This window comes from Tamandua tetradactyla, chromosome 4, assembly GCF_023851605.1.
Source record: "Tamandua tetradactyla isolate mTamTet1 chromosome 4, mTamTet1.pri, whole genome shotgun sequence".
Lineage (NCBI taxonomy): Eukaryota > Metazoa > Chordata > Mammalia > Pilosa > Myrmecophagidae > Tamandua > Tamandua tetradactyla.
Genome location: NC_135330.1, coordinates 6,609,502 through 6,624,882, shown reverse-complemented (window position 1 = coordinate 6,624,882; position 15,381 = coordinate 6,609,502). Strand labels below are relative to the sequence as shown.

Genomic DNA, 15,381 nt, shown 5'->3' with positions numbered 1-15,381 from the left:
TCTTTGCTTTTGTATATATGTTATAGTATAAAATTAAAAAGTTAAAAAATAAATAAATAAATAAAACTTCCGTAACTCATCATCCTTCGTTGCATGAATTGCTCATCCTCACCACCCAGGTCTCTCCAATCAACTTCTGAGAGCCAGCTTCCCTGGAAAGAGGCCTCCCTTAATCAGTGAAGTAGGTTGGCTACTTGTACCCGAAGCTCTCACTGCATCCACCCCACCGAACTCTTTTGCCTTTTCCATATCCCTCCAGCTAGGTGGCAATATTAGAAATAAAAAGACTTGTAGGTTTTCTGGTTATGAAATTACATGCTATCCTCCCCAACTTGACCTTATCATTCCCAACAGGAAATTGAACAGCGATTACAGCAGCAGGCAGCCCTCTCCCCCACAACAGCTCCATCTGTGTCCAGTGTCAGTAAACAAGAGACCATCATGAGACATCATACACTTCGACAGGTAAGGAACTTTCCTCCTGACCCTTATTTCTCTTCAGGGCTTGCGAACCATTTATTTGAAGTTACATTCTTTTCTATGGGAAATCACACTGCTTTTCTGCTTTTCTCCCATATCTTTGCCTCCCTGTTAACCTTCCATCACGGCAAAGTTATGATCCACCATCTCCTCATCATTGCAGGCTCCACAGCCCCAGAGCAGCCTCCAGCGTGGCATACCCACATCTGCCCGCTCCATGCTTTCCAACTTTGCACAGGCACCCCAGCTGTCTGTGCCAGGAGGCCTCCTTGGTATGCCAGGTAAGAAGTGTTTATCTAAGAACTTGTCTTGCAGTGCTTTAGCAGCCACTTTAAGTTAATTGTCATTTCCTTTGTTTTCTGCTCTTTCTTTAGGCCAAGTTTACACCATTCTTTAATTATTCAGCCAATGTTTGCTAATTGATATGTTATGCCAGGCATGTGCTAGGGACTGAGGTTTTAGTGGTGCAAATTATCCAGTTCCTACCGTTATAAATGTTCCCTCAGTGAGCAGGTGGTTATAGATCTCTTCACCAGGATAGCAGGGTCATCTGTCCTGATCCTGTTTGAATGATCCAGGGATGTTTCTCTGCAATCAGCAGCCCCCAAATCAGTGCACATTCATTGATTCCATCTCTTTGTCTTGGTTGTTTTCTTCTTATTACTGTATTATTTATCTCTCCTATACCATTACAGTCATACTCAGTGTTCCTGATAGGATTGAAATTTCAGGAATTTTTCTTTCCTAAAGCTTGGGAGCCAGTGGGGTAGGATGCTGCTGAAATAAAACTAGCCAGGTCTGGACAAGTTCAGGCAACTTCTCGTATTTTCCTTTCCATCTCTAACTCTGCAGCCCCAGGGTGGTATAGAAGGGAGTGATTTCCTTTGTTAATACCTACCTCCACTTTTGTCTCTTGGGTCTAGGTGTCAACATTGCATACTTGAACACCGGCATCGGAGGACACAAAGCCCCCAGTTTGGCAGACCGGCAGCGGGAATACCTTTTAGACATGATCCCTCCCCGGTCTATATCGCAGTCCATCAGTGGACAGAAATAACGCCTGTTCCACTTGTACTGCCCCACCCTTGAATCCTTTACCCCTTTCCTCTCCCATTACCCCCAACTTCCGTCGCATGCAGTGCCTGTACTGGTGCCTACCATACACTGAAAACAAAACAGAAAAACAGAAGACAAAAAATAGAAATCAACAAGAAAACACATGCACCTTGCCCCGCCACCTCCCCTTTATTTCACACTGCTGCGATCTGTTCTTCTGCTGCTCTGTCTTCTCTCTTCGGTTTTCTTTTCACAGTGAGGTGGATCTTCGTCTCTGATAGAGGTCAGAGTGAGGTCCTGGGGAGAATCTGTGCCCTCTGACATGTTTCTAAAGTTTGTTTTTATGCTATAATTGTCATTATCATTTTTAATGATGTTGTGTGTCCTCCCTTTGTTCAGTGGACGGTTAAACCTTTTCATGTTCCTTCAGTTTTTTTCTTTTTCTTCTTCTTTTTCTTTCTCTCTCTTTTTTTTTGTTTCATCACAAATGGCATTCAGTTAAAAAATAGGAGCATTGCAGTAGGGTCCCCAACTGCCAAAGTAGGACATGACTGGGACTCCTAGGAGCAGAAGTTTTTAACGCACTTAATCCAGGGTGGGGAAGGAGGTGGTGGCATCATAATGAGGAGGAATAGCACCCACCTGTGGGTGTTACTGGGCTGGAGAGTTTGGAAAGCAGTGTTTAGTGTTGAAGTTGGGCTCTACAACTGAGGTGGAAAGAGCCTGGAGAGAGAAGCTTTAAAATTCAACCACCCTGGAGTTTACTCATGGAGGAGGAGGAAGAGGTACGATAAGCATAATGTTGAGCCGGGGGAACTGAGAGCAAGTCCTGGCCTTCTGAATACTGGGGGAATGAAACTGGTCTTCTGGGCCCAGTGGGGACACAGAAGTCTATTCCAGGCCAATTATCCCAAATTAATTTCTTTTAAAAGTCTCCCTGCCACCACCTACTTTTTTTTTTTTTTTATCTTAATCTGTTCCTTCTAACCACAGCCCCATCTTTAGTATAGAGGAATGGCTAAAGCCATAAATTGTTCCCAGGCTGAGTTTGCTGAGTGTCCTAGAAGTTGGAATGGACATGACTAAAATGGCAAAAGGGTGAAATAGACTTGGAGGAAGGGGTTTCTCTCTCAACAGTTGGAATTTTCACATTAGCCTATCTCCTTCACCTTCTCAGTGCCAGGAGATGAGGGTGAAGGCATCAAGTCAAGTCATAGTCCTGCCCTGACTCTGCTCCACTTACTGTAGAACCAGCTACTCAGAGCCAAACAATTCATGTCAAAACCAACTTTGGACCTATGCTACAAAAGTTTTGTGGTTGGGTTTTTTGTGTCATTCTCCCACCCCCCACCCCCTATCCCACCCCCGAATTCTGTTGATTTTGCTTTTTGCTTTTGTTTTGATTTTTGTTTTTTCCTTCAGCGCTACTAAGGTAAAAAATGAATTGAATTGTGCAATGTTGCTGTTCTGGGGATTGGTAAAATTAGCATCCCATATGCCCACATTGTGGGGGAAGGACATAGGGGCCCAGGCTTATTTGAGATAAGGGAATCCTCGTAAGGTAAGGCTTTCTGCTTTCCTTATGATATATGCATATCCACCTCTCCAGCTCTAGAAGCTACCAGACTGTGCTGAAAAGATACTCCCAGCAGAGAGGTGTGAGGAAGAGTTTTAATACTTTGCCCTTGGAAGCCACCTGGGGAAGTTCCCCCATTTTTATTTTTAAAAATTAGTTTTTTTTAAAGTAAGAAGGCACTTTTAAAATTCACACACCCACAAACTGCACATCTTCCCCCATAAAGTTTGGGGTTGGGGTGGGAGAGGGAGCTAGAATCAGGCTTAGTTCCCCCCACTCTGGCCTCTGTTCCCAACACCCCAGTGCCACTGGGGTGATTATACTGGCCCTACGGGCCTTCCCAGCTTTTTTTCTTCCCTTCCCCCAAATTCATTGAGCACTTAATAAAGGAGCAGAGATGCAGCCTGTATCTGGGCTCCCCCAGTGGTGAAATGATCTGGAAGCTTAGATGCTAGTAACAGGTAGTGATGGGGTCATTTGAGTATTTTTCTGGGGAATGTGGTACCCCTTGACTGTAAGTTGTGGGGGAGGGAGGGGGGTTTAATGGAACCGGGTCTGGGATTATTTTAAAATCATATATATATATATATATATATATAAAGATATATTCTTACATCTTTTCTTTGCCCTCTGTGCTTTGAAAGCACTGGGTAAATCGTTTGGTTTTGCTTTTTTCTCTTCCACAAAATTGGAAGTTTTTTTTGTTTTTAATATTTTCCCTACCAGTCATCTAGCCTTGTGGCATGTCTGTCTAGCCTCTTCCCCCCCCCACGATGAAGTGCCATTTCTGTTATGTCTCCTTCTCCCCCAGCTCAGAGGTGTTCAGAGGTACGAGCTGCCCAAGTTTGTCAGTTGAGATTAAAAGTAAGGAACAGAGAATGTGCAATACCGTCTGGCTGGGGGCTTTCTTTGCCCTGAGCTGATTCCCTTCCCTGGGAGCCAGGCACCTTTAAATGGGCTTTGGAAGTAAGATGTGTAGAGATGGGAATGATGGGGAAGAAAAGTCTATAGTTGAGTGCCTGCTTAGGTGCTGAGGCAGTGGGGGAGAGGGTAGAATCTTCTATTTATCCTCTCATGGTCAGTTACATAGAAGCTGCTTGTGGACTAGTATAGTTCCATGACCCTTTTGCTCAATCACTGACGTTTGATTTCTTACCCTTTTTTCCTCCTCATTTCCATAACTTTCCCTGGGAATTAGTGATGGGGTGAGGGCTCCTTAATCATGGTAAAGTATTAGCCTTTCACCTCCTCCCTTTTCTCCATCTTCCTGGATTCTCTCCTTTTTCATCATTGATTGCCTTGTCCCTCCAAGTCTATTGCTTTTATCCATCCCCAGGCCTTGGGCCCTGTGGACAGACAACACTTCATGTCCTAAGGATAGGAGGAAAGGCCCTCTCTGTTCTGAGAGTTACCCTTTACCCTTGGAGCTCTGAATGAAGCTCAGGGTAAAATAGAGTGAGGATCTTACCAGTTCTACCTGGCTTTCTCCATCCCCGGAGGCACCAAAAGTAGTAGTTTATGGATAATGTCTTACTCCCTAGAAGCCTATAACAGGTAGATTAGCCGTAGGGCTTGAGTAAAGCTAGGGGACAGAGGTTTTTATTTGTCAGTTTTATTTTGCCCTTTGACCACAGCATCCAGACTCCCTCCATCCCTGGAATAAGTATTTTTTTTTCCATATTTTTGGATGTTATGTATGGTAGTTTTTTTTTTTTTTTTTTTAAAGACACAGAGATAAATGTTTTCCTGCTTTGGTTACCTTTCCTTTCCCCTTTAAAAGGAATTAGCTATAGAACTGCTTTGTAAAGATGCTTCTTGATATTTTTACTTTTGTTCCTTCTTCCCAACCACTCCCTTTTCTCCCCACTCCTCCAGAAGGCATAACCCTTCTCTCCAGACCCCCTATCCCCACCCCAGTCCTAGGCTCCCTTCCCTTCCAACAAGACCTTCATTAGCTTATGATATTTGCTGCCGAGATGTTATAACAAGGACTCATTCATGTATATAAGCTATTTCTTGATCCATTTAAAAGGAATTGTACATTGTGTAGAAAAAAAAAAAACCTGAAAAAGAGAAAAAAAAAAAAAGCCCTAGCCATGGATATTGTGAAACTGTGTTATGTCATTTTGTAATGTGCCCGTTTGTGTATGATCCGTGCAAAAGGGTTTCTGGGGAAGGGGAGGGGATAAGGAGGCAGGGCTGTGGAGGGTGGGTAGGGGAGTGGGCAGGGCCCAGCACACTGAGACTGGCAGCTGCTCCAACCCCATCCCTCCTTAGAGATGCCACCTCCCCCAGCACCCTCCCCTAATTTGTGCCTTGCCTCCCCACCCTGGAGTAGTCCCTCCAGGTCACCAGCACTGCCTTGGCAGAGCCCACTCCCTACCCTAACCTGCCCACCCTCCCTACCCCCCAGCATTAGGTTGATACTGTGGGGAAGTGCTGGGGGGTGGGAGGTAGCCGAGGAATGGGGCAGTTCCTGGGGGCATTGAAACCAAGTATTATGAATTGTAATTGTATTTGCACTGTTTTTTTTTTTTTGTCTGATTGCATCAGCATATATACAATATACCTATATAACAAAATTCAGTGTCAAACTTTCTTATGCAAGGGATTTCCCCCATCTCACTCACTCCCCCCAAAAAGAAAGAATCTAGTCTAATGGGCCTTTGAGGGTGGCTTGTCATGGGAACTGCAGAAAGAAAGAATTTTAATTAATCATCCTAAAGAGGCCTCACCTAGTGAGAGCCATATCCATCTGCACAAAGTTTTAGACTGTGTGAATTAAGATGAGGCTGGGCTGTTGTGAGAGGACTCTTGAACAAGGACTATAGAGAGAAAACTACCAACACAAAGGGAGTTAGAGAGAATGGCACAGTCTGGAGACCTGGAGTCTAGTCCCAGGCTTTCTCACTAACTTGCTATGAGACTTGGCAAAGTTAATCTTTCGATTAACTTATCTGTGGAGTGAGGGGTTGATCATCTGGCCCCCATGTTCAAAATTCTATTTTATGCTTCCTTCCCCACCTACCAAACAACCACAAAAAACCCTTGAGGTAAGGAAAGTTTGGGCTGAAAAACCAGGGAGGAAACCAAAGTTACCAGTGTTGAGGTTATTATATGTGTAACAATGTTCTTGGAGAGCTGTCAGTCCCTTACTTTTCTCCCTTGATTTAGTGAAAGCAGCAAAGATATCTAGACATCACAGCTGGACCAGTGACATCTTTGGCATAGTGACATCTTATGCCTCCATACATCCATGGGCAGGGGCCAGGCCAAAGCTCCCCCTCCTGACCAACCACAAAGCCTTGAGGGTAACCAGTGAATGCCCTAGTATGGTAGTCTTGTACTCTGTTTGTGAGCTACAGGGTTCACAAATTTCCCCAGTCTTGTTGGTGAGGAAGTAGGAGAGCTCAGATATAGTCCACATCTTGTCTCCTTCCCTCAGATCTCATCTGAACACCCTAAAGGCTGCTGTTTCAAAACAGTCTGTCTCCTTCAAGGGCCCAATTTCCCTACAGCCTGGACTGAATATTCCCACTCTCCTTAGGTTCTAGGCTGGCAAAGCTTGGCGAGGATGATGAGTGGGATCCTGATGAAAGTGGAAAGATAGGTTGGGGGGTGGGGGTTGGGAGCAGGGAGGTGGGATGGGGAATGGCCTCCCCTGAATGGTGTGGGCGGGAGGGGAACAAGACCCTTTTGCACAACTCTTAAGTTTCCTTTTTACCCCCCCCCAATTCATTCTAATTTTCTGCATTGTGTTTGGAAAATAAAATGAAAAAACAAAAAAAAAAACTAAGACCAATAGAAACTGGTTTTCAAAAAGGCAAATACACTCCCATCTGTTTCAGATGCTGCTGAGCATTTCAGCAGTGAAGATTCAAATAAGCTAATTTTTGGAGAAAGGATTAAAAGAAAAAAAAAACTTTGTAATATTTATCACTTGCAAGCTATGTTTAATAAAGAAAGGAATGGTTTCTAAACTTTCCTGTGGCTTGTGCTTTAGTCATGATGGGGTGGGAATGGCATTCTGGTGGGAGAATTTTAGGGATACTTAGAGGAAGAGCTATGGTTCAAACACCCCATAGTCTGGCCATTGGGTACTCTAGTTCATACCTTCTCTTCGACTGTGATGATTATTAAAAGCCATTATCTACTTCTGTGTTATTTTTTTCTCCACCTCTGGTTGAAGCTAGTGTTTTGGAGGCCACTGAGCTTACTTTAGTTACCTCATGTCTTAAGGTCTGAAGGTATCTGGGGAAGGAGTTACATTTAACCCAGATGGATGCATCTTCATTCTGCCCAAGAAAGAGATGTCCCTTCTCTGCTGTCCCTGGCCCTTCCTATCACTGCTCTAGTCTCTAGTAACTAAATTATTTGTAACATTCTGGTTTCTGCAGGTGGGGGCTTTATAGCAATATGGACTCACACAGCTCTTTTCTTAGCAAATTGCAAAATATAGTTCCTTGGTAGTCAGACTGCAATATCCCTTGAAAGACCTGGAAATACTGTCTCCACCTCGTTACCCTCACTCCCCCAAGTTTTCCTTTAAACCCAGAACATTAACCAGATCCTAATTTATTTTTTCAATTTTTAAAAATTTCCAACAAAGCATTTTAGACTAAGCCCACCTAAAGGAGGGGATGTTAGTTTCTCAAGGAATTGATATTTGGGGCTGTTCTTAGCCCCTGCCACTTTTAGTTAAAGATATTTTGCCCCTTACGCAGAGGGTTGTGGAGGGGGAGGGCCCAGTTTGCTGGAATCTTGTCATTGGTACTAGCATCACTAAAAGAGCACAGAGGAGGCAAGGTTTGGAGTCCCCTAAGCCCTGGGGACTTCCCTCCCACAAGGTCCTCCCCCTTTTTGGCACAATATGACAGTCTTTCAGGGAGAGGGTGGGGCTTTGGCTTTAGGGTATGGTAACAGCTGGAGAACTATGGGGTCCTCAGTGCCATAGACATGCAGAGGCCCTCTTTGGACACCTTGAATTGAGAGGGATTGTGGGTACGTGGGCACAGTGATCTGCAGCTTTTGTGCTTTCTCTACAAGGGATTTGAGGCCACCAAAATCCCTTCTCAAACTAATATCTGCTTTCAAAAATATAAATCAAATGGGGCAGGGATTTACCCTTAAGAGAAGCCAATTTTTTAATCTGGGGCAGGGGAGATAGGTATTTGGTTGTCAGAGAAGCAGCTCATGTATTTCAATGTTCAGGACTCTGATGGTGTTGGGACAAGAAACTCAGCTCCCCCGTTGCCCACCTGCCTATTCAGACAACAAGGAATGCAGGTGGCCTGTCCCTGGTCAGACCTCATCTACAGCATGAGGAGACAAACATTTCAGACTGAAGAGAGTCTGCTTGTGAGATAAGAGGTGATCACAGAGCAGAGATCACAGACTCGTAAAGCTATATATCTTCGGGTAGGTACAGCATATTTGGACCAAGAGGTGAATATGCTGGATGGGTAACACCCAACTGAGCTTGGTTTAGTTGGAGGTTATTTGGTATAGTGGGGGAAGGACATAGATCTCCCTATTTCTTTGAGTTGAAGGAGGAATAGAGGAACCACACCCTCTTCTCTCCCAATTTGGCTGGACTTGTCCCAGAGAGGGACTGAGCCACCTTCGCTTCTCTACTGGCTACAGGAACAGAGAGGTAGATTCTTTGAATGGTCTGGAGTTGGTGGCATCTGGGAGGGAGCGAACTTCTGGAGGGCCCTAGGCTATTAGCTGTTCCACAATCACTCGAGGGGGAAGGAGGTGCTTAAGTCTCTGCTTCAAGGTATTCAAGCCCACCAGCTTCCCCTAATAACACCCCTTAACGTGTACCCCTCTCACCTGGGTGATGAGTTCAGTCTTCTCCTGCATTGCTCTACCCTGAGCCTGGCCGTGTGGGCCCCCAGCTCTCTGAAGCAGCCTGAGACACTGCCCAGCGCTCTCGGGACTCCTGTCTGCAGTGGGGACTGCTCAGATAGGAAAGGTCAGCACCATGGCCTGTCTGGAGCCCCCTAGCTTGGCATCTGTCTCAGCCCTTCAGCCCGTTCCCAACTCCCCAGGGAGAGAGAGGGTGGGCTTCTTTCTCATGCTACTGGATGGCAGGAGAGCTGACTGTGCTTCCTGTGGCCCCAACAGGCCTCCCCCCACTCCTGGTACCATACAGCTCTGAGAAGAACTGTCTTTCCCTCTACCTTAATCTTCTAATTTGTAAAACAAAAATGGAGGATTTGGATTATTGATGGATAAGGGCTCTTTCCTGCTGCCTTAGGTCCCATGTCAGCAGTGATGCATTCTCTCCCCCAGCAGTTTTCTGCATTAGCCACCCTGGCTGTTACCTATATCTCCAGCCCAGGGACCTGCAGAGGAGGCAAACAATGAGGGTAGCCAGTCCCACGTGGACGCCCACCACAATCCCAGGCAGTGAGCTGCTCTCATCCTGGCTGCAAGAGAACCCAGCCTTGGATTCTGTGGACACAGTGTCATCTGTCAGACAACCAGGTATGGCAAAGCCCAGCCCATCCTATCCCCCTGAATGCTAGAAGGTCTAATATCAGGTAGCCATGGATCCTATTGAAGGGGCCTGATTTGCTTCCAGGCCTACTACCTCCTCCTGGACTCCACTCACCAGAGGTGGCCAAGAGCACATCTCGCAGAGAGACGGAGCGGGTACTGCTGTTACCATCTCCGTTGTCATTGAATGCCCAGAGCTTGATCTCATAGAGGGCAACTGGCTCTGCCAGGAGCAGGGGAACATGAGGGGAATGGGTCACTCGGGGGTAGGAAGCTCTGTTTGAGGTGGCACAAGAAGGTTTAGGGCTTCACCTAGGTCTATGTAGAGGAAGGAGCCAAAACTGCTAGCCAAGAGTTGGGGCCCCTCAAAATGGGCAGCTGGCGGTGAAAGAGTTTGAAGCTTTGGATGGGCTCCAGCTGGGGTGACAACTCCCAGGAGGCCTGTATGGAGGTAGCATTGAGCACTTTGGTGGAGAAGCCCAGGGCGGCAGGGGCTATAGAGGAAAATAAATGAACTGGTTGGCAGCCCCTGTTCACCTGAGGCCAGCAGCTCTATAGGGCTAGAGAGGCTGTCACTCACTGCTACCCATGGTGGAGATGTGGATGTGGGCAGAGTCCTGGCTGGTGCCTTCTGCTGAGTAGGCTCGCAAGTGGATGGAGTAGGTGGCAGGCTCCAGATTCAAGAAGACATGTTCAAAGGTACCTTTGCTCACTGCCACTTGGAGCTCTGGGCCGGCTGGCTCTGGAAAGGAAAGTAATTAGACATTGCCACATCCTTCTCCCTCACAAGCCACATCACACACACACACAAACACAAAGTGGGGACAAAGCCCCTCTTCATGCCTGGCTGGGCTAGGCCTCCAAGGAGAGCAGAAAAGAGACCTGCAGAAGTTGGAGCTAGGATGAGAAAGTATGAGGATGAGAAAGGGACTCCAGCTCAAGAGGACCATATGCAGAGGCAACCAGTCCAGAGAGCCACAGAACAGAGGCCTGAGAAGAATTCAGAGACGCATGGGATCACCAGTGAGGCTGGGACCCAGAGACTAAAAGGGACTTACCCAGGGACACCACCAGTCAAGGCAGGGACAGTGTAGAGCCAGGGACTCCTGGCCTCTGGCCCAAGCTCTGACTCAATGCTCTGTCCATCCACTCACCCACACCCACCTCCCACTGTCCAGAGATGGAGCACATAGCCGATGATGTCCCCATTGGAGGGGGTGGCTGCCAGGACACTCAAATGGCAGAAGTGGAGAGGTCCTTGGTCTGCAGGCCCCTGGGGGCAGAGGGTGGCTCTGGGCTCCCCGTCACAGCTAGGTGGGCACTGGCCTGATTGGAGCCAGCACTGTTCTCTGCCACACATTGGTAGATGGCCTCATCCTCAGCCGAGACCGGGGCCAGCATCAGTGTGCTGGGGAAAAACAAAGAGAGCCACTGAGACCCCTTCTTGCCCAGAAGCCCACAACCCCAGCCCTTTAGGAGGAAACTGCCTACTCAGAGACCAACACGTTTGCCCATGGGCAGAACATACCTCTTCTGTGTGGGCACTGCCTTTAGGGGAGCAGGCCCAGCAGAGTCTCATGTAGATAAGTAGAAGGTAACTTGCTGGGGTTTGAGTGTGAACGGTGAGCTCCAGAGTAGATTTAGGTAAAAAGTTTTTATTTGGGGTACACAGGTGGTTCAGTGGTAGAATGCTCGCCTGCCAAGCAGCAGACCTGGGTTCGATTCCTGGCCCCTGCACAACCCCCCACCCCACCCAAAAAAAGAGTTACTTTACATGTAGGTGGGGGTTGGGTGGAGTTCTCTGCCACTAACAGTCCTGGAAGGGTTATTCAAAGGGTACCTGTTTTTGTGAGTCAGCTGTATGTTATCCCCAGGACTCGGTCATTTCACATTCTTCAGCCAGACCAGTCATGGCACAGGGACTCCCTGGGCCACACAGGTGAAGACAGCACTGCTGCCTGGGGGTGTGGACAAAGACTGTGGCCACTGGACAAACTCGGGGGGAGCTAGGTGGTGGGAAACAGTGGAATGAAAGATGCCATGAAGCTGGGCCTCTTGCCTCTTCAGCCAGCACCTCCTCCCTCCTCCCTTCCCTCCAGGGAGACGGGGCTGCCCCAGAATCCCTACCCTCCAGGCCAGCGAGGGCAGCGATTCTCAGCCAGCGCCAACAGAGGAGGCCATCTTTGCTCCCAGCAAGAGGAAGGGGACCCCTATGCTTCCTGGGTCTCCCGGGCACCACTGGTACCCAATCTGGAGATGATATCAGGGATTTCCCCGGCCCATCCAGCCTTTCAGAGCTCACCCTGTACAAGCAGGTGCCCTGAACCGTGTGCCACACACGGGTACCCGGGCAATTAGCGGGGCACGCGTAGATGCCAGAGTATCAGACCAACACGTCGGAGATCATGAGTTTCTTGGTGCCCAGGACTCAGATGCCCCCCACACCAATGGAGTAGCTGCCTGTGGGAAGGCGCGGGGGGTCAAGACTGGGAAAGGCGAAGGGGCAGGGGGCCTCTGAGGAGCGGGTTGGGGCCAGGCAGCTGCGCACCCAGGCGACTCCAGGACATAAGTGGCCGTGGGTGTCCAGTGGCGATGCACTCAAGCACCACAGTCCGGTGCACAGTGAGCATCAGGTTCCAAGGCCCGGACAGGGTCTACAGTTCCTGCAGCAGCCAAGGGGGGCCTGCTGCGTGTGGGAAACAGGAACCACCCCTGAGAAACACAATACACATGCTAGCCCCCGGTGCCATTGTAACTTTGAGCTGCTTTCCGCAGCTGCTATTTTATCCCTGTTTTATAGGGAGAGAAAATGGCACGCCCAAGGCCTCGTGGCAGTTAAGCATCAGGTCTGAGGTCTGGCTGGCTAAGCTGGCCCCAAGGTAAACTGGCTGCCAGGAGAAAGGAAAAAGTGTAAGCATGTACCCCATGGGTGGCCTGCAGCCACATCAGAGCATGAATTGGCTCCAAATGGCCAGGGTGCAGTGGGGTGGGGGGCCTAGCTCCCTCCCCCGAGCCACCCACAGAAGTGGGCAGGAGCCCTCTCCCCCCAGGCTGCTTTTCTAAGACATACTGCTATTTTAGGTCTAAATCACATCTTCATTCGGTGCCATCACCCCTCCCCACCTGATTTCACTATTTTGTTCAACAAATCATTTGGCGACCACCATGGGGGAAACACTGTTCTCACACTTGAAACATTGTTGTGAAGCATACCTGCAGAAAATAGACCATCATTTCCTTTACCTAGTAGCCTCTGTCTTTGTTTTTGCCACCTTGTATTTTATGAGACTGTAATTATTTTGAACGCTTTCATCACAAATATCCTTCATTAAGAAGTTTCCCAGACAAAATGTTGTTTCTCCAAAATAAAGTTTCTGAAGGCTGGTATAAAATCTTACACATCTTTAAATATCCCTGAAAGTTTAGAAGAGTCTTATTTCATTTGCTCATTCATTCATCCATTCAATGACTATCTATTGAGGGCCAAAGGAGGCCCAGGCCCTCCTGGGTTTTCCTCTTACAAGTTTCGGAGCAGGCTGTGGGCTGGGCAGACCGCGCTGGCTGTGGCGGAGGAGGCTGGGTGCTGCCTGGCCTACCCGTGCACAAGCCCGGCATGCTTTGTCTCCAGTCCCCTTCATTACAGCCCTGCAAACTAAATCTCTTAATTTTTCTTCCCATCTACAGATGAGAAAAGCAAGTGTCAGAGAGGTTAGGGAGCTTGTCCAAGGTCACAGGGACGGGCAGGGCTGGCTCAGACCTGGATCCTGGTGGCACTGCGCCCTGGCCAGGCCTGCCCCCTCCCACCACACTGAGCCCCCTGGAAGGCCGCCATATGTGGCGCATGCGCGCTTTGGAGTGCACGGTGTGGGGCCGTGGGTGCAGCCTCTGTACCTAGAGGAGAGTCTACACTGTTCCCAGCTCCTTTCCCCACATTCATGGGCCAGCTGCGAACTCCTGGACCCTCGGTGACTGGTCAGCCCTCTGTCCCTCAGCGGGCACCCACTCCTCCTCCTGGCCGTTCTGTCCCCTGCCTCTGCGCGGCCCTGGGCAGCCCCCCGCCAGACCCAGCGTTTGGTCGGGACCATCGAGCGCCGGGAGGCCTGGCCCGCTGCTCCGCCCTGCGGCCCCGCGTGGGGGAGGGGAGCGGGGAGTCCCGGCTGCGGCCCCCTAGCCCTCCACGGCTCCCAGCCAGGAGCCCCTGATTCCCGTTTGCTTTGGGTTTCTACGACAGTTCCGCATGAGAAGCACATCTCTCCTCTTCCCCTTTCAGTCATATTATATTCTTTGGTGAAATTTTGTCAGAGACGTCTTGAAAGTCGGTGCCAAGCCAAGGGGGTGGTTTTCCCTAGTTCACTTTTATACTTATACCCTGGAGCCCCCTAGTGGATGACACGGGCGTGGCTTGGCTGTGCCGGGAAGACGCCTGAGACCCGGGACTTAGGCGGAAGATCAGTCAAATCTCAACTCTCCCACCTGGCTTGGCCAGGGTGGTTTCATCTCCGTTATAAAGCAATTTTCATCTTCACGCTGAGAAGGACACGTGCAAATGTGTACCCACACTCACACATACATGCAGGCACACACACACAGGCACTCACAGGTGCACAACCCTGCATGCACATGTACACACTTGCACACGTGCGTGCACACACACGTGTGCACAGAGATTCGTATCCACTCCCATCCGAGACAGGCTGAGTAAGCCCCCACTCTAAGCCCACCACCACCCTGCCCTTCGCATCAGGATCTAGGCCAAGCTCCTTCTCAGGATGGGCCTCCCCTAGCCCCAGAGCATCAGCTCCTCGTTTCCCGGGATTCTACCAATTCTGTGGTCCAGCCGCGCAGAACTGCCGGCAGCTGCACCGCCCTCACTCTGGGGCCTTTGCACACACGGCGGCTCTCTGCCTGGAGCCCCCGCGCCCCACCTCCCTGGCCTGGGCCTGCCTCTCCCCAGGCACCCTTCATCCAGCAGCTCGGTGCAGCTCACTCCAGGAAGACCCTGCCGTCCCCTGCCTTGGCCGGGCACCGGCAGGCGGCCCAACGGTCCCCACATTCGCCTCTGTGCGGCCGCTCCCGCTCGGCACGGTCCAGCCCCTTCCCTCCCCTCGCCGGGGCCGGGCCGGCTGATCCCTGCTGACCGCGCGTCGCAGCCGGGGGCCGGGCTGGGGCCGGTTCCTGCCACGTTGCATGCCACGCAGCGGTAGGTGCCCGAGTCAGGCCGGCTGACACCGGTGATGTGGAGGATGCCGCCGGGCAGCAGGGTCACCCTGGGGATGCGGAGGTCAGGGGTCACAGCTGGTGCCCAGGCCCCAGCCCACCACATGGCACCCGCCCCCCTCCCCTGCTGGCACTCGCCGGTGGCTGGCAGGACTCAGCCCCGTTTCCTTGTGCCCCCAGGAAATGGAAGGCGCCGGCACGCCCCGGACCAGGCCCCGGAAGCAGGCGACCCCAGCCCGCTCCACCGTGACCCACTCGGGGTGTTGGTAGAAGTGGGACAACCCTGAGGGTGGGGTGGGGGCGCCTGAGCACCTGCAGACCCAGCCCTGGAATTTGGCCCCAGCAACCAGGCCCTTCCCTGGGCCCTGTCGCCCCCTGGAGCAGCGGCGCTCACTCACCCGCCCGCGGGTCCCGGGGTCGGCACAATGCCAGGGGCAGGGCACAGTGGCGCCGGGGACAGTGGTGCTGCCCCTCCCTCCCCCATCTGCCCGCAGGCCCACGGGCTCAGCTTCCCGGGTCTCCAGGCTGTCCCCTCCCCGTCCCCACTC

General features: G+C 50.4%; 1 protein-coding gene and 1 pseudogene across 5 annotated transcripts in view; one reads left to right on the top strand and one right to left on the bottom strand.

The window, feature by feature from the left end:
* The window catches only part of GATAD2B (GATA zinc finger domain containing 2B), a 175,892-nt gene extending 166,946 nt beyond the window's left edge, over positions 1–8,946 (top strand). For 4 of the 5 annotated variants that reach the window (XM_077156225.1, XM_077156223.1, XM_077156224.1 and 1 more), the window contains 3 exons: positions 355–465; positions 644–761; positions 1,404–6,904. In XM_077156225.1, the coding sequence (XP_077012340.1) occupies positions 355–465; positions 644–761; positions 1,404–1,537 (363 nt within the window). In that variant the 3' untranslated portion in view covers positions 1,538–6,904. Of the gene's footprint in view, positions 1–354; positions 466–643; positions 762–1,403; positions 6,905–8,323 lie in introns of those variants that run through there. The other variant, XR_013173973.1, reaches the window with a different exon arrangement.
* A 475-nt stretch (positions 8,947–9,421) lies between these two features.
* LOC143680133 (immunoglobulin superfamily DCC subclass member 3-like) lies at positions 9,422–13,448 on the bottom strand (annotated as a pseudogene).
* Between the last annotated feature and the right edge of the window lie 1,933 nt (positions 13,449–15,381).